Source organism: Myodes glareolus, chromosome 7, assembly GCF_982192425.1.
Source record: "Myodes glareolus chromosome 7, mMyoGla1.1, whole genome shotgun sequence".
Taxonomy (NCBI): Eukaryota; Metazoa; Chordata; class Mammalia; order Rodentia; family Cricetidae; genus Myodes; species Myodes glareolus.
In genome coordinates, this window is record NC_142032.1 from 69158909 (window position 1) to 69185934 (window position 27026).

Sequence of the window (27026 nt, forward strand, 5' to 3'; positions counted from 1 at the left end):
AAGGGCTTATTATTTGCCCAAAGAGAAACAAAACCAAACTCAATCCTATGAAATCCTCAGTTATTTGCATAGCAGTTGTCCCTTTTTGTAGATGACAAATCCTTGCTCTTTACTTGGCCAAGGTCACAACTTTCTTTTCTCCTGCTTGTTCTTATGTCCAGGCTGATGTTTGGTGTTGATGAGCAAGCTTTGAAACCCTCAGCTATGCGTTCACATTAGGGAGTAACAATAAGGGAGAGGGGGCTCCTCGGTTATCTTCATTCTTGGCTTGGTGAAGCAAAAGTCTCTGCTGCTGGGCTCATCTTATGAGAACACAATGGCAGATGTTGTCAAGAGAGTCCACCACTCAGACAGAAGTGAAGTGTCTAAGACTGCAGGATCCCAAGGAGTCTCTAGGAGAACTTCAATCTTCCCACAACCCATCTTTCCTTCCTTCGTGGCTGTCATGGCAAACGGCATGGAAAGAAATGGGGCGGGTTCAAAGTCAACCTCTGGAGCTTCAGAGGCACCACTGACAATCTCAAAAGGGAACATGTAGTTTGGCTGCCGGAGGAGGGAGAGAGATCTTCAGCGATACTGCGATGGGCAAGGTGCACCTGCTCCTGGAAATAATCCTCACCTGTGCTTCAGTAAGAGCCTTACCGAAACCCACTGAGTAACTCCAAACAGATAAAAAAGGGCATAGAAGTGGTGGGTGGGATGGGGTAGGGGAAGGGCATTAGTGGAAGTGAGAGAGAGAGAGAGAAAGAGAGGGTAGTGGGAGTGAATATTTTCAAAGAAGCCTGTCCATGTATAAAACAATAAACTCAGTCTTATGTAATTGAGATATTAGAATGAAACAGTAAAAATAAAAGCACAAAGATCGGGGTCAGCATTAAAAATATAAGACAGGAAAACATACTGCTATAAGCAAAACAAAACAAAAACACAACTCTGAAAAACAAAATTAAGACATACAAACTGGAAAGGCAAGAAGACCCACAGGTTAGGATAATCTCTGGCCAACTAGAGCCAGAGCTCAGTACTGAAGTTCCCTCAGTTCCCACCAGTAATCCTGTCACTTCAGGACCCCAGCAGGATGCTGAGGGTGCCTGGGACAGCAGCCACTGCTTGTCAAGGAAGAAAGGGGTATCTCATTGAACACTGATCCCTCAGACCTCTACTTGGGTGACCTCAGGATCTCTTTTCCTTTCTCTTTTTTGCTATAATAAAGACTGAGATCAGGTCCTCGTGCATGCAAGCCTATGTCCCTGCAGATGATACAGCATTTCCCTTCCCACATCTGACACCGAGAGCTCGGAAGGGCGAGGCGTCAAAAGGGACAATGAGAATTTTGTTCAGGTTGCCAAGAGGTTACGTTGACCTCACTGATCATAGTAACAGCAGCGGCCCTACAAAAAGTCTACTTCTGTCTGTCTCAGGGTGTCCGGGTGTGTGATGTAATCCAGTACCTCCTTCCATCAAAAACCACACTTTGCTTAGTCTTCCTAGCCATACTTGCCAGGTACTATGCTGATCCCTGATGATCTCCAGGTACCTGGGTAATCCCAACACGGTCTGGGCTACTTTGATACAAGCTCTGAAAGCTAAGGCAGATGTCTATAAGGACTTAGTATCATGACCAGGCCCCCGCGGGAACATTGAAGACAGAAGTCAAGTTCTTGTTAGCCACTATTTTTGTTAAGAAACTTATCTATGAGAAAATCATGTTCTATTGGTTTTAAAACATAACTTGATCACATTTATATATCTTTAATGTTTTGTTTTTATGTATATGAGTGTTTTGCCTGCATGTATATCTGCGAACCACATGCATATTGTGCCTGGGGTGGAAGAAAGAAAGTGTTAGACCCCTGGGATTGGAGTTAAAGGTAATTGAGAGCCATCATGTGGGTGTTGGGAATCAAAACCAGGTCCTCTGAAAGATTAGTCAGTGTTCTTAACCACTGAGTCATCTCTCCAGCCCCCATCTGTTTGTTTGTGTATGTGTGCACGTGTGTGTGTGCGTGCATGCGTGTGTATGTGTGTGTGTGTGTGTGTGTGTGTGTGCACGCACATTTAAATGCAAGCACTTCATACTATAGGCAGAGGAAAACTTGCAGGGGTTGATTCTCTCTTTCAACCACATGAGTCTTGGGATCAAATTCAGGTCATTGGGCTTTCTGGGAAGCTCCATTAGATGCAGAGTCACCTTGCTGGCCTTGGTTAAGATTAATAGGGAGTTCCTTGTTGTGACTGATGAAACATACTGGGATCACTGTGTTAAGGGATTCATTCCTGGATAAAGTTATATTCATTTTATATTATCATTAAACAGATCTCTCGCTGCTTTGATCACATCAGCACACCCTGCTACCACCACCTGGTGGCAGGGTAAGCAAATGTGGAGTTTAAGTATATGAAAAAACCTTTTAGAAGGTAGATTCTACACAACCGAACACAGTGAGTGATGGCAAATGACACGTGGTCTGGCAAGTGAGTTAGAGCAAATACAGACCTAGGTAGCGAGAACTTCGGAGCAACGGCAGTCCAAGCTATGTGTCTACCCGATACCAGGGTAAGCTTTCTGGATTTCCTTATTTGGCCCAGGGAGACATTTTTCTCCCTTTTAATCAGCTTTCCTTACTGAAAATGGATCTGAGCAAGGAATGCTGATTACTGTCCCAGGAAGAGAAGGAATTGAGGACTTATCCCAAAGGGGTTGGGGAGATGGCTTAGTTGGTAAAGGACCTGCCATGCAATCATGAGGAGGACCTGAGTTCAAACCCAGAACCGTACAAAACAAATCTGGGCAAGGTGGCTCACGCATGTAACCCCAGTGCTGGGCAAGTGGAGAAAAGTGGATCCTTGGGGCCTGAGAAGCAAGTACCTGACCTACTTGGCAAGTTACAAGTCATTGAGAGATCCTGCTCGAAAATTCGGTGGGCAGTCCTAAGGAACAAAGACTGCACCATCGTTTCCACGTGCACACATGTAAGCACACACACATTGCGTCAACACTGAAAAATGGGGCCAATATCACAGCGCAGAGGGAACTCAAGGTGCTTACTCCACCCCCAAGATGACAGCCAGCTACTCACCCAAGTTGTACCACATGTCTCTGATCTCGAAGCCAATCTGCCTCCTCATGTCTCCATACCTGGACACCAGGGAAAGAAAGATGCCATGTCAGTCTACAGAGCCTCTAGAAGACAAACTCCGAGCTTCCATCATGGGTGGACGGTTGTGTCAGAGTTCCAATGACTTCTGCCAGCAGCAGGATTTCAAGGAGAGCTCCAGGTGAGAACCCGGCTCATCCCAGACGACAGCGCATTGCTGAGAGTGTACAGAGAAGCTGTGACGAACACCCAAAGCATCTTGTGTTCTCCAGTCACATGGTTCCTGGGCCTCAAGGAGTTTGTTTTTCACGCATGCTGCTGTTAGCACAACCAGGCACCCCAGAGCATCCTATCCACAGAAGCAGCAGACTCCCCACAGGAAAATGAAACCCTAGAGTTAGGGAAGGCTGCTTCCAAATTTTCCTCATTCTTCTATATCATGTTAAATGTAAGCAAGAGCTTAACACCCAAATATGTCAACAAACATTCCACCAGTTTTTGTTTATCTGGGAAAATAAATGCTAATTTTCCTCCCGGTGGGCGAAGAGAGGAGGTGTGTGTTTCATGAGTAAACAGAATTTGATGCTTCAGAAGATAAACCTTTATTAGTTTGTGAGCAATTCAACTTTTTCTTTTAGTGCCTAAGGAAAAAGCTGATTATATTAAAAATAATAATTTGCGAAATTATCATACAGCATTGCAGCCGAGCAGCTGGATCGTTGAGCTTGCTCCGTTTGTCCTTGTGGCAGCTGAGGTGCCAAGGAAAGCTGATCACAGATGAGGGTGTGCTGGCTCTTCAGGCAAACATCCTGGCTGCTAAATCAACAGCTCCCAGCTGGCTGCCACCTTATTAAAGGCTCTGGTGCCCTAAACACCTGTCTGTCACTCACAACAGAGGGGTTACAGAGGCACGTTCATCTCAGCAGTGGAGAAAAATTATAATCCATACTACATACACGATTCCTTTATGAGGTATCTGGCATATACATGTATGTTTATGTAATACACATACTCCTTTTCATATATATATGCACACATATATGCAAGTATATATACTCTTTTCCATGTCATATAAATATATAAAGAAAATAGAAAGTGGGATATGAGAGAGGATGAAATCTAAAGGGAGGGAAAAAATAAGAGAGGGTAATGGCATAAGTTAAAAAAAATAGAAGGGAGACTGAATGGGGGTAGGAAGGAAATCAAAGTCTTGGGGAAGGGAAGAGTGAGGGTGTATAAGAACAAACTAATGGTAAATATGTATATTTATATATGTATACATGTATATATGCATGTGTATATACCATTACTTTGTATGCCAGCTAATGTATATGCATGATATATATTCTTTCCTGGCTCCCAGCTGGGACATCCAGACCACAGCCCAACAAGCCAGCAAGAACAGACAGGTATTCTCAGTAAATCAGGGAATCTCAGCCAGCACCGAATTCGCTGTCAGTGATAGAAGGTCTGATCCAGCCAGTGAAGACACACCACCAACAAACCCTGCGAGTCTGGGATCATGGGAGACAGGGACACACCCTTCCACTCTTGACTCTCCCTTCAAATTGCTCAAGGGTTCTGAGAGCTGAACACATTAAATTGCCCATCATTTTGAGGTTTCTCAGCAGTCACTGCCACCTGAGTCCAGGCAAGAAGGAGTTGGCATCGTGGCAACCTGGCAATGTGGCATCTTCTGCCATTTATTGGGAGAGAGGAATCACACTCAGACCCAGCCGTGACTTTTCTTCTGAGGTTAATGGACTAGTCACTTCTAGCTACAAGGCCTCAGACAAGACCGGGACACACAGCATTGCGGCAGGTCACTGTAGAAGACAAATGCCCTCTAGGCTTCGACGGTCACGTGTTCATTCCCTCAACCCACTAATGACGCCAGTGGTACCAAAAGTGGTATCCTTAGCTCCAGCATTGAACATCTTTCATCCAGGCTATGGGGAGGATTTCTTTCTCGAAACACAAGACTGTCTAACAGTAGACTTCGTGGGTATCTCTGTTTCTCTGCCCTCGACTCTCTCGGGTCCTCTACTGATTACAATTCTAACAGTCTAAAGGACACCCTGGGATTTATTTTGCCAGCAGCAGGCTTAACATTCGTGACTCCTGGTGGTGACCTGCCTTCCTCCAACTGCTGTGGAAATTAAGAGTTTTATGTCTGCTCGTCAGAACAATGCTTCTCCCTTGCTGAAGGGCGGTGAAGGCCGGGGGTTTCCCCTCTCACTTCTACTTTCTGGACCCAGGTGATGATTGGGCATGGCAGTATTTGAGAACCAGGGTATTGGCAATGATCAGAGCAGGTGATTCTCATGAGAGCCAGGCCCTACAGCACAAGGAGCTCAAAATACTGATGAACAGTCGAACAAGACAAGACGCCTGGAAACCAAGACAAGAAGGAGGGAGTTGCAGGGTGGAGGGCAGGACTGGAGTTCCCTGGCAGTGGGCTTGATCCTTCCTTTCCATTTAATAAGAAGGCATATCTGATGAGTCTATACAAGCTTCCTAGTAATTCCCAAGCAGGGCAGCAGCTGTCACCAGACCTCAAGAGGGCTCGCGGGAAACACTTCTACCGCCTTCTCTTGGAAGAGAGAAATGATGATAATTGAGAGTGTCTGGTTGAAGCTCATTTCCTGGAGGCAGACCTCCGAGCTGAGGGCAACCGTGGAGACCACAGCTAAGTGACTCGCTCACAGTGCGACTCACTCACAGTGCAGAGTCAGGGAACCGGCCCAAGCCTGGAGGGGAAACGCTGGACGACTTGGCTTGGGTTACAGAGTGAAGAGAGAAGGGAGTCCAGGTCCTCAGATCATAAGCCCACATTGTTTCCTGCACGGCACACACTCCTCTTCTTCCAAAGTGTTCCCATCTCCTATCGTTCTTACGGTGCCAGGTCACTTTTCCAATGAGGAGCGCGGGATTCATGGTGCTGAGCAGATGAAACTTAGCTCCACCAAGTCAGAAGGATAAAGGGCTGAGTGACCTCATTCCTGTGTGTCCCAAGGTGAGCAGAGGAAAGCTGGCTTGAGAAGGCGCTTTTCCCTAGTCCAGGAAGTCCTAAGAGCCTACTCCTGCATCTTTAACCCAAGAAGAGAAAATTACATCCACCGCATTCAGATCTCATAAGAGATAAGGCCAACCAGAACCCAAATCTAAGCACAGTTGGGCAAACTACCTGGGTCCTCTGATCTTCACTTTCTGCTACACATAGGGAAGCAACTCTTGATGCTTGCCTTGGTGCTCTTCTGAATGCTAAGAGTAGGGTAGAACTCACTTTGTCTCAGCTAACACTCTAGTGAAGAGACGCCAAAATTGAACAGACTTGTCTTAACCACAGCATCTCGCTCATGACTGCAAGGGCCATGACAGTCAGACTGATTCATTTAGTCATCCGTTACTGAGAACACCAACAAGACCCACAGGCCTCAGGAGGCCCATGTCATGGCATGAGAGATAGCCTTCAATCCCAGAATCACACAGGTTGTCTGCATATCTTACACACATGATTCCTGCCGGTGTGACCTTACTTAGAAATAGGATCTGTACAATGTAACCTAGTTGTGACAAAGCCACAGTGGAGTACACTGGACCCTAAATGCAAGAAGTGCTGCTCCTTATGAGGAGGGCCACACAGGAAGACATGAAAAGAACATAATCTGGAGATGTGCCGAGAGCGGACTTATAACACAGGTCAGGGGATGCTGAGGCCTGAGGACAGCCAGCTGAAGTTAACAGAACCCTCCACCAGCAGAAGAACCTCCACCAGCAGCATCTTGATTTCAGACTTCTGTCCTCATAACTGCTGGACAACAGATTGTGACTCCCTGTGCCCTCTGTAATGGCAGGTGAACCTCGGGAACACATGCAATGATCCATCCACTTAGTCCCCGGCCCAGTAAATGATTAGAATCTGGAATCTGAAAAAAATGCTTCACAAAGGAGAGAATAAAACAAAAACACTACAAATGAGATCGGAAAGGCTCTGACATGTGACGTGTGGGTGCAGACGTCTAAAGCAGACAAGGAGCCAGGCTGGAGCGGGGCAGAAGCGCGCCTCGGAAGGAGTTCTAGGGGAGTAGGAGATGAAATTCTTGAAGATGGAGTGTTGTGATTTGGACACTCTTGTCCCCGAAGGTCCATGTGCTGCAAGTTTGGTCTCCAAGGTAATAGGACAGAGAGATGGCAGATATTAAGACATCTAGATGTGGTTACATCATGTGAATACTACCCTCGGGATGGAGAAATGTCTTTCAAGAGACTGGCTTGGTTCTCTCAAGATTGAGCTCGTCAGATCTCTTGAGAGTGAGTTATATGTCTCAGGACAGAGTTAGGTCTGCAAGAATAGATTAGTCATGGGCAGAGGACATATTTATAAAGCCAATCTGCCTGCTTCTCTCTCTCATGAGCGCTCCGCTGCATTCCTTGCTTCCCCTCCAGGCTTCGCTACCATGTTGTTACGCAACATGAGACTCAGCAGAAGCTAGGGAAACGCTGGCCTTGTATCCTTGGAATCTCTGAACTCCAAGACCATGAGCTAATGGTGACCTTTTTACAAAGCACCCAAACTCTATGTCAGTGACCAAGACACAGATGAGGACCAACAGTGTTGAAGGAATTGAGGAGAGCAATCCAGAGCACTAAACGTCACACCCTGCTTTAGTGACTTGTGACTTGGTCAGATGTTCTGGCTGGAGGAGTACAGTGTCTGTGGCCAGAGTGCTACAGGGCAGATGGTTAGGACAACAGAGAAAGCAAGGGAAGATAACCAAGACGTGGGCCTGTGGGTAGGATGAGGCATTTCTGTCTTAATGGAAAAAAACAAAACAAAAGAAACAAACAGAAAACCCACAATAGGTAGGAGGGGATGAGACCACTGGGAATGAGGCCTGTTAAGACGCAGGCTGATGCGAGCATTCTGCCTGCATTAAGCTTTATTATGCTCCCCAGGACAATGCCTCATCAATGTATCTAATTAGCTTTGCCAACGGAAAGGTGGCACAGGGCTACTGCTTATGAGGCTTGTTTCGCTGAGTCTCCCTCTAATCCTCAAAGTGAATTTACTCAGAACAATTTGACTCTTTTGGAGAAAAAAAAAATAATGAGCATGAGGATTGAATCGATTTTTTATTCTGCAATACAGAATTCTACCTTCTGATTAGACCATGTTGTGAAACGGGACTTGTCACATCACATTTAATTCTTAGTTGCCCTCAAAATCCCACCTTTGGTTTGGCACCTCAGAAGCCAGTGCCTGATGAAATGGGACAGTTCTGTTTTAGTGATGTTTTGGTCCAGCTGCAAAACAAGTCCTAAGAGGTTAAAGATGTCACAAGGAAAACTATGGGTAAGTGAAAGAGCTGGCCTTGCCCTCCTCCTGCTGCGATGCCATTGGGAGAGGGAATTTCTTGCAAACATTTGCAAAAGCATTGTGCTTAGTGACATCCACCTTGAACCTGAGCACTCCTGAGGCAGAGGCAGGAGGATCCCTTTAGAGATTAGCCTGATGTACATAGTGAGTTCCAGGACAGCCAGGGCTATGTAGAAAGACCCTATCTCAAAGAAACAAACAGCAAAGCAAAAACAAACAAAAATATGCAACAGCAATTCACGAATCCAGAACAAAGTTGGGTCCTGAGAATGGAGTTCCCTTGTCATGTGACATATTGATGTTGTCAAATGACTGTGAATTTAAAGTTAACTCTTTTGAATTGTATTTATATGTCCTGAACCTCAATAATGCAAAAAGCTTGGGGAGGGTGGATGAGAGTCCAAAGCAGCATTCTCCTGATGTCTATTCCTGGGAGTCACCAGCACCAAGGATGTGTTAAGGCGGAATGGCAGCATTTTCTTATTATGGGCTTTGATTCCCTGAGGTTTTTTATTTTGAGATTTATAAGCAAATCTTCCTATTATTTGGTAGTTGGTAGACTCTGTTCTGCGTGGTGATATTTTGTTTGTGTTTTAACAGAGAAAGCTTGTCTGAAGATTCGAGTGCATAGCTAAGTCACTAGAAGGCAGGCAGTGGTGGCACACACTTTTAATCCTGGGATTTGGGAGACGGAGTCAGAAGGATCTCTGTGAGTTCAAGACTACCCTGGGCTACACAAAATTGATCAAGTCTGAAAGAGAGACAGAGCTCACACAAAGGCGATCCCAGCACTTGGGATCACACACCTTTAATCCCAGTACTAGGGAGGAGGAGACAGGAGCTCAGATACAGTCCGAGGATTAGTAGAGACAGGATCACTCCTCAGTCTGAGGATTCAGTAGAGGGAAAAGGTCTCTCCAGTGGCTGGCTGCACTGCTTCTCTGGTCTTCAGAAAAGCTTTATTTATTAAAACACAAAATATCACCACAGTTCTTAGTATGGTGTGGTTTGCTTGTCTTTTGTGTGTGTTATATACCCAGGTACTTAGGGCATGAATAAGTAAGCCTTCTGCTTCCAGAAACTTCTACTTTTCTGAGCCATGGTGAGGCAGATCAGGTGGGGAAAAAAGAAGACAGACGTTGCCCACTCAGATGTGCCTGAGAGAAGCTGATAGGCCAGATATGGACAGTCCAGAGGGCATGAATTGGAGGACCTGAATCTACCTCAGATCTAAGGCTCTCCCCTAGACATAATTAAACATAAGTTACTACCTCAGACCACTGGGGTTAACTTCATAACTCTTTCCTCCGAGGAGCCAGCCCCCACCACTCCCTTACACTTCTAAGTCAGTGCATCTCTGCTAGAAGATTGGGCCATGCCCTTTGGGGTGCAATGTCAGTCAAGCAGGCAGACATCTCAGTTTTCATCTAACCCATGTCTGAAGTCCACACTACCTGATAGCTTCTACTCTCTAGGCTGTGCCCTGCAGGCCAGCCTCCAGTTTTCAAGTTTCTGGTGACATCAACCTTATGCCGTCCTGACTCCATTCACTGCTTTGGCTTAGCTTTCCACTAGACAATGAATATCTTCCCCTTGGGATCCACTTTCCCTCCTTCCCCTGCATCAGGACCATACTTGTCTGAGCACAGAAGAGGCCTAATACTGTTCTACTAAAGAAGCTAAAGGGGTGATAAAGGTGCTCAATGCACCCAGTAAATTAAATGAGTTTGGGCAGGACATCCTGAGATACTTCTAAAGCTGTTTACTATTTAGACGAATGCTTGAAAATGTACTATGAAGTGACTAAGGCCATGAACACTGGTGGGACCCTCTATGAAGCTGATCTGATGTCTCTTCAGCTTATAAGTCATGTTGGGTTTCTCATAGACAGGAGCACACTGTGCCCTTGACGGGCAGGCACTGCCACATGTAGTCTGTGGCCTAGTGAGGAACAAATATCTCATGGAGTTTATAAAGAAAATTAGGCTTTCCCCCTGAGAGTCCCTTGAAAACACACAGAAGCACAGCCCTGAAGTCTCTTCATAGCATGTCTAAGAGAGACAGAAAAACCTGATCCAGAGTCCCTGTTGGCTGAGGAAAGGGAGACACCAGATGGTTTTGTTTAATTTCCTTTGGCTCCATGGCCTTTGACTCCATAGATCAAAGACTTTCTCTGGAGATCAGGGTCCTGCTAAAGCAATCACTGTTGCTCGAGTTTGGTTAATAATGAGGACGGCCCAGCACAGAGCTACCACCCCGGGTCTCCAAAGTGCTCAGCATCAAAGCCTCCAGAAGCTGCATTGTATTTAAAAGCAACTCTTCTCCAGTAGGCATCTGTGGTGGTTTGAATGGAGATGGCCCCCATAGGGAGTGACAGTATAAGGAGGTGTGGCCTTGTTGGTGTAGGTGTGACCTTGTTAGAGGAAGTCACTGTGAGGGTGGGCTTTGAGGTATCATATGCTCAAGCTATGCCCAGTGTGGCACTCAGTCTCTTTCTCTTGCCTGTGGATCAAGACGTAGGACTCTCAGCTCCTTCTCCAGCACCAGATCTGTCTGCATGCTGCCATGTCCCACCATGATGATAATGGACTGAACCTCTGAGATTGTAAGGCAGCCCCAGTGAAATGTTTTCCTCTATAAGATTTGCTGTGGTCATGGTGTCTCTTCACAGAAGCAGAAACCCTAAGACAGCACCCATCTCAAAGAGTAGGAAGTAGATGTGCTTTATATGAAATGGGCTCTCAATTCAGCCAGCACTAGGTTTTGGTGCCAGAGCCTCCTCTCAGTGTGCACAACCCATGTGGACTGCTGAAGAAATGGGACAAATAGGGAGAACCTGTGTGACAAGGAGTGAGGTGGCCTCAGGGAGCCACAGGGACAGCTGCTTCTAAAATAGCGGTCCCTACTACAGGGACAACAACAACACAAACAGTCCCTTCTCACGAGCCCTGTGGCTGTCAGAAAGTGGGCATTTCATGTAGAGTTAGTCTCCAGCATGCATAGCTGGTAAAAGTCTGTCCCTGGGCACAAGGGGCCATGCTGAGCAATTAAGTCCTAAAAAGGTTTCAAAGAGAGGCAAGGTGCCAGCAGTCACAGGTGGGTGCTACCCTGCCCCAGTGTGCTTGGTTTGGCAGGTACATCTGTCACTTCTAAATAATAGTCATGGTCTATATTCGCGGCTCTTGGGGTCAACCACCTGCGGGAGTCAAAGAAGATTTGGTCAGGAGCAAGCAGATTTGCAGACAGGTTTTCTCGGACAGTCAAGCAGTTAAATCCACCCTGGGCACAAAGCTGCCTAGGCTGGAATCTGCCTTCATGAGCGAGATAAGGTAGGTGGCCTATGGCGAGCCTCTGTGCTTTATCTTGCTCATATGGAAAACATGGGTGATGGGAGGATTTACTGAATGAAGAGTCACGCTCCTGAATGATTGTATGTGAACCCCCCCCAAACCCAAACACATACAGATGCATGCACAGTGCTGAGACAGCTGCTGGCACGTGAACTAATCTCAGTATTGTACGCAGAAGCAGGTCTCACACTCCAGGGATCATGTGCTTTCCACTTCCCAGGAAGGAAGGCAGAAACTGGTTGACTATGAGAAGCCGAACTCTCTCTCTTCCCATTCCAAAACTCTTTGGCATCCTCTAACCTCAGCATCTCAGAGGGACTATGCAAGGCAGAGGTATAGTCAGAATATTGCAGAGGCATTATATATATGATGACCCAGAAATATGGGCACCATTTCAGAGTCTTCTGGGGAGTCCCCATTGAGTGAAATCTGGAACAGGATGCCATTAGTGGGACTGAGGCAGGAGAGGAGCTAAAACCTCAGGACGCCAAGATCGTGGGAAGGAACCTAAGCAACCAGTGTTTTCCTTTCTCTGTAAATCGTGTGTATGTGTGTGTGTGTGTGTGTGTGTGAGAGAGAGAGAGAGAGAGAGAGAGAGAGAGAGACCATGTGAGTGCATGTGAGCTGAGATCAGAGGTATCAGACCTCTCCTTCCATATGCTTTGAGAAAAGGTTTCTTGTTGGCTGCTATGTAAGCCTGAAAACTTCAGGGAATTGCCCCCCTTCTTTCTCTCTGTCTCTCATCACACCATATGAACTCTGGAATTACAGATGTGCGCCCCTGTGTCTGGCTTTATGGGTGTTCTGGGGATCTGAGCTCAGATACTTATGCTTGAGCAGCAAGCATCTAACCCACCGAGCCATCCTCTCAGCCCATGGTCTTCTTTTTTGACATAGGAACAGGATCACTCAGGATGCCCTCTGGCAATGCACAGAGCTGCCCAAGGATCTTGGCCTGCATGAAGCTTCTTCAATGACACACAGGCTAATCTAGCCCACTCAAACCAGAGGAAGACAGGCGACTTTTGTGTTGAGAAGGAAACCACGGACAGCTCTGCATCAGCAGGTTGGGCAGGCCTAGCCGCACTGATGGCTTTCAAGAGAGCCCTCTATTGTAGAAGCAATTGGAAAAACTAGGCAATAAAGCAAACCACATGTGTAATGACATCGGAAGAGTCCTCAGCAAAAGTCATTATCTCCAGAAACTCAAATGCTATGTCGCACTAACCATCTCCAATCACAGTGACTTTGAACCTACCGGGATGAATCCTGCAATTTTTAGATCTTGATTCACGGGTTACAAAGGCGACACCGGATCTGTGATTTGAAGCCACCCTTTCATTACACTGTGATTACGTCTCAATTTGTACCCAGTTGGCTTAGAGGAGACATGGAAATTAGGGTAATAAGCAGGAGGCTCCTGCCCGCAGCAGCAGAGGTAGGGGAACGACTTACTTGTTGAAGATTTTGGCTCTCTTAGCGCTTGAAAAATTCTCCAGCTGCAGGGACTCTTGAGTGAGGAAAGCCACAGCCAGGTGAAAATAGTTGTTCCACAGCTGAAAACCAAAACACAGGAGATGCTGAGATGCTAAGTTGTGAAATAGCTTAACAATGGGTCTCAGAGAGGCTCTGGGCAATTGTCATCCTGAAATGCTTAAGAACATATATCGCTGCTAGCCAGCCCTCAGGTGTGGCTCATGACTGAGTGTGAGGGTCAGTTCACCAGGGCAACTCCTGTAATGTCTGCCTGTGCCTCAGTTTCTTCACCAATAACACAAGGTTGTTAGTAGTATCTACCTGAGCAGGCTTCCTGGAAGGCACAGGGATGATGGCCTGTAGGGGCGGTGGACACAGATACGGCGGTGCTGAGCATGCACTGAATACTGCATGGTGTTAGCTCTGTTAGCATGCGATGTTGCCCCTCTCTGAAGAACAGTATACACTCGCAAGATTTACGACTTTTTATTATACCAAAATTACGCATACACCAGATAATTAGGGAAAACACGTAAAAAGATCAAACCTCCATTTTAAGGATTTATGGACTGTATATGATTTGAAGGATGCTCTTTGGAAGACATTGTAGATGCCAGTTTTTCTCATTTACAAACCAGGGATAATATTCAAATGCGATCGATGGCTACAAAGAGTCACATAAAGAGGAGACGTTCTTATTACCAACTCTGAGTTCAATGGCCTGTGAAAGGCAGGAACTTAAGCACTTAAGCGCGTCCCCAGGACTTAAGAGTGTGTGTGGCCCCCTTTACCTCGCTCTTCCTGGGAAATGGCCTTGCCTACGGTGCTGCTGACTGCCACAGAACTAACCCAGGATGCACTGGTCACCCATCTCAGGATGCTCTCAGCTACAGTAGGATGAGCAGCTGTCCTGAACCTCAGAACGCTGAGTTTACTAGCTAGAACCAGAAGACCAGTACAGGATGGGAGAAAGACAGACGGCAGGAATGCCCTCAAATGCTGCAACTTTTCTGAGTTCCCAAGTCCAGCAATTCCACTTGACATCCCATCAGCTTGACTTTCAGGAAGCTCTACTGGCTGATTTTAAATTACGAGCGCAAGAACTGCACGGAAGGAGCCAGGTCAATTTTACTCATTTACCACTACACTGTCACTATTTTTATTATTGAGACAGGGTTTCTTTGTGTAGCCTCGGCACTGTCCTGAAACTAGCTCTGTACACCAGGATGGCCTCAAACTTATAGTGATCCTCCTGCCTCTGCTTCCTGAGTGCCAGGATTAAAGGCGTGCACCACCGCCGCCTGTCAAGTTTGGGGGGCTGGCAGTAGGACAATTCTTAACAGGAAATCAACTGGGAGATGCAGACTCCACTGTCTACCTATAGAACTGAAATAATTAAAGAAGCTTCTGGGTGAACAACACAGAAAACAGAATCCATACGAGCGCAGGTTTGCAATTCGACGACGGCAGCATGTCCAATAACTGGGGACAGAACAACCTAATCACGACCTACAAGAGCAGAGGGTAAAGACAGATCCTGATGCTAGCACTAGCCACAAATGTCCTAGGTTATTAAATAATTGAAAAGAAAAAAAACAATCCATTAAGCAAAACTCTGTAATTGCTAATATTAATAATATTGCAGCTAACTCAACCTACAACACTAAGGCAAGCTAGGATTTACTACACTAAACCTAAGACCGCATAATCACAAGAGAAATGTCAGGTTTGACTACAGAGAAGTTAACTATTTTATGTAACAAACTTAAAACTATGAATAGGATATATAGAGAGTCCCAATTTATTAAGAAACACTACCAGTCAACAAAAACAAAGAAGTAGTCAGAGAGTTCGCAGCAAAATCCCCACAGCTGATAAATACGCTCAGTTTAACTGGTCATAAAAATGTAGCGATTAGAAAAATCCAAATAAACAAGATTTCAAAATTCTAAAGAAAGGCTGCAAAGGGTTGCTTCCTTCAAAAGAGGCTACTGAGGATGGCCAGTTAGTTCCGTGGCCAGAAGACCAAACACAAAGACAGAAATGAGAGACAGACACTTGTAACGTTGGAGGGGAGGTTGGCAGTGGTTGGAGGGAGATGGGGTTGGCGAGAGCAATGAGAATGGATTACACACATGGATGAAATTCTCAGAGAAGAAGATTAATAAAAGTTTTACAAACACACACACACACACACACACACACAGAGCTGGTGAAGGTGTCACAGAGGGCATTGTGACATTGTCTGTCAAGCTTAAATGCTCATCCTGTTTTGTCATCAGTCAGCCTCTTGTAGGGAGGGCATGCACTGACATCCACAGAAGCTCATGGAAGCTTGGCTCAGGACAGTGGCAAGCAGAAGCCATTTTGCGGGGGCAGCTGAGTAAATGCAGGCACGCTCATGCTGGGGAGTACGACAAGACTGTAAACCACTCGGCATGAACCGACACATGTTAAAGGCATCGGCCCACATCCACGCGTCAGGTGTCAGGAAGAGTGCAGAGCGTGTTAGTTACAAGTTACTCCTGCAGAGAGGGGATGAGAGTTGCAAAGAGAAGAGAAAATATTTCCTAACAACTCATTTACCGCATGTGAATCTTGGTTTATGACATACGAAAACAAGCATCAAGCAGAGAAATACAAGAAAAAGGAAAAAAATTTTCAAGTAACATTGCTAGGGCTGGGGATGTGGCTTAAGTTGGTAGAAGGCCTAGCTGGCATGCACAGGGCCCCAGGATTCCTGCCCCAGCACCCCTCCACACCCACTTAGGCAGGACATATACAGAAGCAGTATTTATAAAACAGGAGGACTCACTATGGACACTATAGGTGGCGCAGAGCCAGGAGAGAATGAGGGGGAGAGAGTTTCAGAAGCAATTAGCTCAGTGAAGCACACCCAATTCTCCTCCACTGAACCCTTCATCCTGTCTTAGGACGATCTGAGATGAGGCTGGCAGCCAGGCGTAGTGGCCCTCGGTGGCCTGCCTGCCTCCTGCCAGGAGAGTCCCTCCTTGCCACTCCGATTCAATACTTTCTCTTGGAAACAAGTCTATTTCCTAACTTGCTAAATGGAGCAAATACAATGGAATCATAATTTTCACTCCTCAGGTTCTGTTTCCACAGCTCCGATGAGAGGCCAATTAGGAACCAGGGATTAGCGATATAAATGACTGGGGCTGACCAGCCATTTGTTTTAATACGATTCTCCCACAAAGGTGCTGTCTGCCTCCTTTTACCTGCAGTTCAAAGTTGGCTTGATCCAGAAATTTCTTGTTCAGCATATCTGCATACTGATTAATTGCTCGCAGGAAGACTCTGAAAGATCAAGAGAAAACGGCATAATTACACACTTAGGCATTGGCACCTTTGTAGGTTTGGCATTTCAATCAGCTAGGATTCCAGACTGTCGAGAATGTGAAGTCTCTAAGTCCTGTGTGAAGTTGAGAGGTTTTGCCAGTGAAAAACTCTCAGAATCATATGCAGATGTTCTCCAAGTTAATCCAGCAAATTAGCACATGGAGAATGAAAGAAACAGACCAAAATAACAGCCTCTGAAAGGAACACTTAAAACGTATCATGAAAATACCCCACTTTTCAAAAAGAGAAGAAAAGAAAAAATCCTTCCCTGAAGTTACAATGTCTTATCGTTTCATAATCAAACTTAGTTAGCTGGCCTTGGGTTTGAAAGCATTCTTAACATGCAAGTCATTAGGCTTAGTGTGGTTTGATACAATCTTACTACTGTACTTGGAGGTACAGCCATTATCAGTACTATCTGTCCCTTATCTAATTTCAATCATTGTTTTCTTAATAAAAGAAAATTTTAAAAAGGCTTTAGTAGATAATAAAGTGACTTGGCAAGAATTTCAGAGGCACATGATTCTTTGATTCGCTGATACGTATAATTGGCATGTATGTTGTGGGCACAGGGAGGCCAGGTGAGGGCATCGGATACCCTGGATATATCTCTGCCTTAGTCCCCTCAGACAGGGAATAAGTCTTTGAATCTGAGGCTAGGATGGTGGCCGGCAAGCGCCAGGGATACTCTGCCCACTACTGCTGGGATAACCGGTGTACACGGTCATATCTAGCTTTTTACATAGAGGGAGATTTGAAGTCAGGTGTAAATACTTTTACAGCAAGGGCTGGACCCACAGAGCCATCTCCCCAGCTCCAACTATGTCCAATTTCTAGCACATTTCTCAACACCTTGACGTCTACTTTTCTATGATAAAGTGTGCAATTTGGGCTGTCAGGGAAGACGCTGGAGTACTGTCTTTCCCCAGCTTGTTCACTAGGTAGACTTGTTTTATAACCCTTGAGAGGGCTGACAACAGAAAAGCTTAGTCCAGCTGCTTCTTTATAAATGGCATTCTCTCTCTGCACAAAGCAAGGATGCAAGAGGAATTAGCATTAGGTCACAGATAATAAACTTAATTACTTCTCCTCATTTAGACAGCAGGAAGCAGCTACAATGTGAGGGAAATCTGGGTTACTTGAACTCCCCATTCTCTGACAGCATTATCTCTTTACCTAAGCATGCTTGCCGAAGCTCCTTAGGACCTACCACCACAGTTCACTAAAGACTAGTGGTCTTAGGAGTAAGGCGGAGGAAGGAAAGGACACTCCGCCAGGGGCTTCGAGACACCTCTACCAGTGTCCTTTCCATAGCACTTCCTGTCGCTCTTTTGCACTTTCTTCCTCTCTTGAATGCAGTTCTGTCAAGAGCTGCAGGCATCATTCCATCAGAAAACCAAGCAGCAGGACAGAGGACCCACACTGGCGTGCCGCATGGCCTGCGGTGGAGCTTGCTATCTCAGTCACGGAAGAAACACTGTTATCTATGCCCTTCCCTGGAGACGTGAAGACATAACCAGATTGGAAAGAATGAGGCTTCTTAAGTGTCTTGTAATGGGGATCACTGACTTGTCCATTAACCAAGAGCCCAGACTAGAAAGCAGCATCCATTGTCCAGGATATTGCAAATCTAGGATGCCCGGTTACATTTGAGATATCGTTCTTGGGGATGAATTCTGTAACTGACTTAGTTATTATATTAAAGCTGAATGCAGGGTGTTTGGACATCCTGACAGAGTACTACACAGAGCACGGAACTAAGGTCATGCCTTGTGTATGTAAGAAGCAGGGCGATGCTCGCTAGCCTCTAGTCTTGAGTCTCTAGTCTTGAGCTCGTACCTGTCATGCCAGGCTCAGCCCTCAGGACTACAGCACGGGTTAAAGAAGATGATCTCCTTAGATACCCGAGTCCTGGCCTTTGTGTCCAGATAGGGCCACATGCTACAGTAACAGAACCCACAGACCCCGCCTCAAACCTCGATGGAACACAATTTTCTGTTCTCACAAGAATGGGCTTGCATCAAGTCCAAGAACTCCAGGCTTATATAGCCACAATAACTTTTTTTTCTATTTTGTTTCCTTCAGCTTTTGTGGACATTCCCCAGAGTACCCTACTACCCCTAAGAGCTGTAAGTTGCTGTCCCCAGCCCTGGATGACAATAATGATGGGTTTAGCACAACATGGATTATTATTACAGGGTAATTATTTTCCTCTAGATAACACCCAAACAGTTGCAATATGCTGCTTCTAATTAAGCTCTGGAATAGTTTCAGCTAGTTAAATAAAGATATTTCTCAAAGCGCCCCTCCCCCTTTAAAGAAAAAGAAATCACATCGGCTGAAACAATATGAAGGCTAAACAAAGACTTTTTTTTTTTTTAAATGAACTGTCAGCTGAGAAAGAGCAGTGCTGGAAGATAGATTCCATAATTTAGATTCCTTATAAATTTTTAAAAAAGTTAGGACCAAACTCCAAATAATACAGAATACAAGTTGCATGAAGAAAACTAGGGGAATGATCAAATAAACACTATAATCGATGTTGTCAACAAGAAAAAATGGAACATGGGCTCAGTGCATCAGGGCAGTGCGACTTCCACAGACCCATCAGGGACATGTGTAAATAATACCCAACAGTTCACAGTGATGGCATGAAAAAGCTGCTATGCCCCAAGTCTTCCTGAACTAAACCAATTAACTAACTAGGCAAAAGGAAAACATAAACAATGACTATTTTTGGAAGGATGACCTATTAGACACTGTAATCCTATGTTGTTTCTAATAAATCTCAAACTAGGGAACATGAATGCAGAAAATAATATTAGAAGCTTTTGCACAGCGCTTGCTTTTGGTCATAGCAGGGTGTGAAGAGGATTCCAAGTCATTCACCTAGACAGATTCATGATATCATGTTAGAATATGTAGAATAAAGACTTCCCTCCAAGTTTGCCCAACCCAGCAAGATCTCAGTTGGTTTTGAGAGAAAGTGATCATAGGGAAGATGGACAGATGGGTAGACAGAGGGGCTTGCATTTACACACTGGTAATTCTCTCTCTGCTCTACACTGTAGGAGTGGACTTAGAAGAAGCAGAAAAAGAAATATTCTCCTCTCTGACAATGGATAAAAGTAAGGGACTCAAACCCTGGTTTTGTCTGCTTACAGGGGTTAGCTGAACAGGTGGGTAGATGAATAGAAAGGTGGATGACGGACGAGTGTGTGGGCCAACAGGTACATGGATGAACAGGTAGGTGGGTGCAGGAGGAGTGGGTGAATGATAGATGGTAAGGGATAGATAAGTGAGTATATGGATGGATACATGGATGAGCAGTGGGGTGGAGAGAAAAACAGATAGGTAAGTGGGTAGATAAGTAGGTGAGCGGATGATGAGTGGGTAAGTGGGTGAATGAAGAAATGAGTAGACGGAGGAGGGTTGATGGCAAATGAATAGGTAAGATGGCCTAGAAGACCAAACTGATTCATATCAGAGGTTCAAGCATTTGGCATTTTCTCTCTTTTTCTGGAGCCCCTGCTTTCTAAGGTAACTTTCTATGGCAGGGTTCAAAAATGTTCAGGATTTTGTTACCCAAGTTCTGATGAGGCTTGGCAGCTGTAGCTGGGCATCACTCCCTCTTCTGCCTCTTGGTCTCCAGAGCTCATTCCATTACTCTCCTTATCTCTGGCTTGTTTCTTGATGGAAAGGATCTTGCCTTTTCCATATCAAGAACCTCCAAGGCCTCTCAGGGGATCCCCTGCCAGCACGTATATTCTGAAAGACTCTGTTCCAAGGAACCATATGTTTGTAAGTACAACAGAGATATCTTTAATGTGAAGGTTAGAAAATCTCAACAGGGCCTGGAGAGATGACTCAGTGGTTAAGAGCATTGGCTGCTCTTCCAGAGGTCCTGAGTTCAATTCCCAGCAACCACATGGTGGCTCACAACCATCTATAATGAGGTCTTGCGCCCTCTTCTGGTGAGCAGGGATATGTGCAAACAGAACACTGTACACAAAATAAATAAATCTTTTAAAAAAAATCTCACCAACCCAGACAAGATCCCTCATCCCTCAGCTTGCTCCAGGATACAACAGTAGTGGCCAGGTATGATGCAAAAATATGAGCAAGATATAAGCAGGGAAGAAGGAAAGAAAGTACTAGAACAGGCAGGTGTTCTATTCATGCAGAAGAGCTACAGGCTCAGTAGGGGGAAACTATCAATCATCAAGCAAACAGATCAAGCTGTCTTGTTCAGAGCCTGGGATAGAGGCGGTAACTGTTAACCACCTAGCTAATGGTATAAACGTTCAAACGCATTCATGGATACTCTCCCAAATAGTTCAAATGATTGAGAAAAGGGTAATCTTGCATTTAAGCAGAGCTTATCCCAGCCATTTTTAATCTATGAAAGGATTTATTTATAATCTAAAACTTTAGAAGATAAAATCCTACACAGAGATAAATAATACAGAGAGAATCAGAGGCAAATCATGTCATTCTAAAAAGATTTAAAAATGTCATCAGGTCGAGAGCCTGCAAGTTTTACTTCCAAAAACCCAGTGGAAAGAAAGTAATCTCCAGGTACTTGGAAATCTAGTCATGTGTCCAGGAATTCAAGCTACCATGCTCAAAGCTGTTACAACAGAATCTGGACACATTTTGTGTGCCTGTGGGTGTGCATAGACATAGCATGCATGTAGAAGTCAGAGGACAAAGTAGGGCGTCTGTCCTCAAGTGCTTCTGACCTTTTGTTTAAGACAGAGGCTCTCATTGGTTGGAACTTTACCACACAAGCCAGGCTAGCTGGCCTGGGAGCTTCTAGATAACTACTTGTCTCTACTTCTGGGATTACATGCATGGGCACAGCACAGCTCTTCTTACATGGGCTGTGGGGATCCATAACGCAGGTCCTCACACTTACAATAGCAGGGATGTACTGATCAAGGTACCTCCCTATCTCACGTTGCAACTTGTGTTTTTTAACTGCCAATAAAAAAAGAGAACTAATTTCCAAGCCAATACAATTCAACTAACTAAACGACATGGGAGGTTTCTCTGACAATCTCTTCTATCTGAGGCAGTCACTGCTGGTGACTTTCTAGCATAAACAATGCTCAATTCTACTCTGCCAGTCTCAACAAAGTTTAATTGTAGTTGACACATTTACACATTTGTGCACTTGAAGTCTTAATCTCACTGTATCTATATCTGTCAGTCAGCGTTTTCCTCTGCATATAAACATTTAGCTATGCACCAAGTAGCTCAACGTCAGAAAGACACAAGGAGGATGCAAGGTGACAGATATATTAATAAGGATGATTTAACTACACTACAAGATGTACGCATGTCACCAGAACACTCACTCTACATTTGTGAATATATGAAACAACTGCCAATTAAAATTAAGTTAAGAAGGAAATGTTACATCAACCAGAGGCGGGTCAAGTCACTGAGTAGTTCATGAGAACACTGAGCTGAGTTACCACCAGCTCTGTGGGACTTTCAAGCTAAAGAGATTTGGAGACTGAAAGTGAAGAAGAGACATCATTACAAGTCCCACAGTCATCAAACATGGTCATCTCCATCCATGCCATGATGGATGGATGAAGCCTACTTTTCAACTCTGTTAGCTTTGGAACCTGCTGAGACTCACTTTGGGTTGGTCTGTGAAGGAATTTCTAGGAAGGGTAAACTGAGGGGGAAGACCCACCCCCGAGTGGGTGGCACCTTTCAGAGGCAGCCTATCTATAAAGAGGTCCTAGGACAAAGGGGTGTTGTTGAGATCCTTTGCTGACTTGGGAGTCCAGTTTCTCAAGCCTTCTAATATGGAGTAAAGACTAGAAGTTCTCCAGGAATTTTCCGGGCCTTCAGCATCAGATTGGGACTACTGAGGCATCTAGCCTATAGCCTGAGTAACTACGGGGTTCTCACCATCTCCAGTAGGTAGACAGTCAATGTTGAATTACCCAGTCGTACCATTTAAGCCAGTCTAATAAATCCCCTTTGTAATCTGTATTCATTCCATTGGTTCTGTTCTTAAAGAGAACCTTGGCTAATAGAGCACACTACAAAATCTTAAGTTGCATTTAATAAAAGAAAGTGTGACCACGATTATTTCAATGTGTGAATGTCTTGGTGGATACAACTGCCAGAGATGTTCGTTGAGTTCCAAGCCTTTCAAAAACATGGAGTTTATAGAGCTTCCCAATCCTCCAGCCTCTGCCTTAGTGCCTATCATTACTTTGCAAAAGAATGGTCGGGTCAGGGGGTGCTTCTGTTCTGGTAAGAGATCATCCAGAGATCCTGCCTGCTGGGATAAGGCAGGCGATATATGAAGCACTAGAAGGAACACAGCCAAATTCAACCGAGAAAGGAACTTAACAATTGGAAAGCCATCAAAAACCAGCTTAAAAAGTGCAAGGACTGGTTCTAAAGTGGCTATGGTGTCACGGCTCCACACTCCATTGTCTCTGTCACTCCGCACTGGCAGCCACTAAAACTCAAGAGGAGGTGCCTCCTCACTAAAGAGGAAAAAAAATATGGGGAATGATGTGAAGCCTCCGGGAAACGCAAAGCCAGTTCCAAAATTGTGAGGCTGAGGGTTTCCTAATTCCTTCCTGAAACTCACTTTAACTTACACAATTAGATTGCACAGTTCAATATGAGTGCATTTAAACACTTCAGGCATCAAAACAAGTCATTTTGTGGGGGAAAACTGCATCCTTTACTAAAATGTGTTGCCCAAAGTGTGGGTAGAAAAACCAAAAACCAAAACCAAAACAAGAACCAAATTAGAGGTGACAGATCTCATCCCAGCAGGACAAAGAGTCAAGTGCATGAGCTGGAAGCGTGCCTTCCAAGAACTTCTGCAGAATTCGGGAATGCTGAGGAAAAAGAGTCAAGCTAAGGAGAAACCATGAAGGAGAGGCAAAGAATGCCGCTTCCATTAAAAGGGAAGGGGGCGGTAATGGAAGCTTTACTGCAGCAGATCAGGTTAGCTGTCTAGTTCCCAGCCTGGCAGAGTAACTTTCCTGGCAAGGTAGTGACCAGCTAGGGTCAGCGGCTTCCTTTTATACGAAACCTCTACAGGGAAATGGGAAAGTCAGGTACACATGAAGCGACATCTAAGGGGGACTCTCAGTACAGGAAGTGTGAGGACTGCATAGAAACCAAAGGCCTGGCCATCCAACATCACCTCAGCAAAGCTGTGTGGGCAGTGTCACCAGAGAGCCAGCTCAATTGAGATGACAGTTAAGTACGGATGTGGGGTAGAATCATGCTTGTAGGTGGACAACGGAGATAGACTGGCATCCAAGGACTCTGATGCAGGGAAGAGTCACGTGTACCTGGGCGCTCCAAAACCTGAAGACGTCATCACCACTAGTTTATGTCTGTGTAACTCTTGCTACAGTTTCCCAAGATTTCCTCATTTCTTTTTCAAATCAATAAAGGCTTAAACATCCATCAAGCTCCTAACTAAAATCTGAACTGCCCTGAGTTGTGTGTGTGTGTGTGTGTGTGTGTGTGTGTGTGTGTGTGTGTGTATGAGTTTCCCTGTTGGCCCTCACTGGTAGAAGGCAGGGCTGACTTGCAGACAGGAATACAGAGACTTTTCTGGGAGGGCCTGCCCTGGCTCTAGGTTTGTCTGGTCCTCATGCACAGCAAGGTGTCCAGGAGCTGAGAAAGCTGGGATCTCATCGTCTACTCCTGTTCCTGCTAAAGCAGCAGGGCCCCACCTTCCACTGAAACATATTCCCAGTCATGGCATCCTTCGGGCTGAAGGGGCTACACCAGGTGGCTGCATCCTGCCTGGATCGCATGCTTCATCAACTCCTGACCGTGGCTCTGCTGTTCCAGGTGTCCTCATACAAATCAAGTTGTTTAGTGCGTTAAGGAGATATGAGGTATAAATCATCTGATGCTTTACACACAAATCGAGGCCGAGGGAGGCGGAAGACCACGTTCCCGAAAGAGGTAGGTCCCGTCTTGGGTAGTGCTCCAGCGACTTCACACTGTTTCCCTTAGGAACCCAAACAGGGCAGCTAGAACCCAACTCAATTCCTGTACCTGCTTTCCTTTCACAAGGCTGTAAGGATAGCGTCCAACAGAAACCTGAGCAGATAGCACAACGTGAGCTTCCAAATTACTACGCTCTGTCCATAGCTGGTTCTGACACCTCCAGCCCTTAACTCGCCCACATTATTTTTAGTATTTTAGGTCCCCAGTAAACATGGGTTGGAGAGTACGGGCTACTAGACACTCTGTGAAGCCCCTCTCCTAAGCATGTCCAGCTTCCCCCAGTAATCTCCTCAACCCAGTGGGGCGCATTTGGACAATCCATGAACCACTCCTGAATGCCAGTTATCATCCAGAGTTCATGCTTCACATTCCTGCTCACTCCTTGTGTTGTGTGTTCTGTTGATACAAGTGTATGGCAGATACCCCGGTTACAGTATCGTAAAAAGTAGGCTCGCTGCCCCCCAGATATTCTGCGATCTGCTCACCCCATTTCCCTTCTCTCATCCCTGGCAGTCATCCATCTCTTTATTTTCTGCATAGTTCTCTCAAGGGAGAAAGGAGTTCTTCTGGCTTCCAGCTGAAGGGTGCAGTCCATCATGGTGAGGAAGTCTGGGCAGCAGCAGCCTGACGTAACTGATCCCCTCACACCCACAGGTAGGAATCAGAGGGTGATGAAGGCCGGCTGCAGCTCAGCCCCCTTTCCCTAAAGGCCAGGATTGCAGTCAGCGGATGGTGTTACCCACAGTGGACAGAGCTTCCCACCTCAATTAATGCAGTAAGGTTAACAAGTCAATCCCCCACGGGCACGCCCAGAAGTCCAAGTCCCAAGTGATACCGGCGTCTGTCAGTTTGATAATTAATACGAATTATTAATGTGGGTATACATGTGTTTACTCTTTTAAAAACAGTACAATATAAATAACATATGTTTGATCATCTTAGCACATTTAAGGCATGCATTTCAGCAACACTGAAGACAAAAGCATCGCTCTAAGCTATCATAGATGTCCATCTGCAGAGCTTATCATACAGGTGTGACGCCTCAGCCATTAAAACGCGATGCCCTACTATATCCATCTCCCTGTCTTTGGTAACTGCCTTTCCACGGTCTATTTATGAATTTGACAGCTCTCAGTACCAAATACGAGTGAAATCATAAAGAATTTATATTCCAGTGAGTCGTTTGCTTCACAAGCAAAATACCCTCAAGGTTTGCCTTTGTGAGTGTGGGTGTCACATCCCTTCTTAAGGCTGAATAATACTTGATTGTAAAAGTCATACTGTGTTTGCTACTGACTGGACACTAGCTGTTCTCAGCTTTCAGCTAGTAAATGCATAGTTATGAAGCTCGGGGTAAAAGCATCTGATTTCAATGCCTTTGGGTGCCCATCTGGAAATGGCACTGGTCACTGTAGTGATGATGCCATCATAGGCCTTCAAGAAGCCACCATGTTTATCTTACATGGTGGCTACACCAATCTAACAACAGTACATTAATCCCAGCACTTGTGAGGCAGAGACTGGTATATCTCAGTGAGTTCAAGGTCAACCTGGCCTACAGAGCGAGTTCTAGGACAGCTAGCACCATTACACGGAGAAACCCTGTCTTGAAAAACTGAGAGAGAGAAAGAGAGAGAGAGAGAGAGAGAGAGAGAGAGATATCTAACTGCCTCGTCAGAACTTCCTTTTTCTTTTGAAATTCTGAAAGTAGCTATCTTAAGAACCCACCTGTGAAGAACAGCGGTATAAAGTTTTATTAGAAGACAACCACACCTACTCATTAAGAGAAGATCCACGGCGGTCTGACCGCTATAAATAGACTATGTCAGTGGGTGTGGGTGGGGCAGAACGGAAAACTGCTGGCCAAGGAATACATAAAGAGTTCGGTAGAAGGAACAGGTGTCAAGAGATCCAGGTACAGCAGGTGCCACGAAAAACTGTGAAGAAAGTGGCTGTTAAATGCCCCGCCACAAAAACAGGGCACAAATGTGGGTTAATTCGCCTGCCAATCAGCTTGATATAACCACTCCACAACCCATCCATATTTTGAAACAACTGTGCAGAGGATCCAAAATGCATTGCTATTCATCCAATAAATAATAAAAATCCTGAGGCCACATGCTACCTTTCTCTCCAATCTCCTTCTCCTCACTCCCCTGTACCCCCCACCTCTGCCCAGGCAGCTGCACCGGAAGTGCTGGACTTAGAGAGAGATGAAGTAGTAAGGCAAATGCGATCCTCTAGGGAACACTGGGAAGTGTGGGCGGGGGGGGGAGGGGGGGAGCAGTCTCTAGTGAGGAAGAGAGTGCATGGTTTGATTCTAAGAATCAATCATGACAAGGAAGAAAG

At 45.4% G+C, this 27026-nt stretch overlaps 1 protein-coding gene across 2 annotated transcripts in view; it reads right to left on the reverse strand.

Moving 5' to 3' along the window:
* Dock1 (dedicator of cytokinesis 1) overlaps window positions 1-27026 on the reverse strand; it is a 502998-nt gene that overhangs the window by 82090 nt on the left and 393882 nt on the right. For both annotated transcript variants that reach the window (XM_085693243.2, XM_085693242.2), the window contains exons 30-32: window positions 16541-16619; window positions 13284-13384; window positions 3081-3139 (exon numbers count right to left, since the gene is read on the reverse strand). In XM_085693243.2, coding sequence (XP_085549369.1) covers window positions 3081-3139; window positions 13284-13384; window positions 16541-16619 — 239 coding nt within the window. The remainder of the gene's footprint in view (window positions 1-3080; window positions 3140-13283; window positions 13385-16540; window positions 16620-27026) is intronic.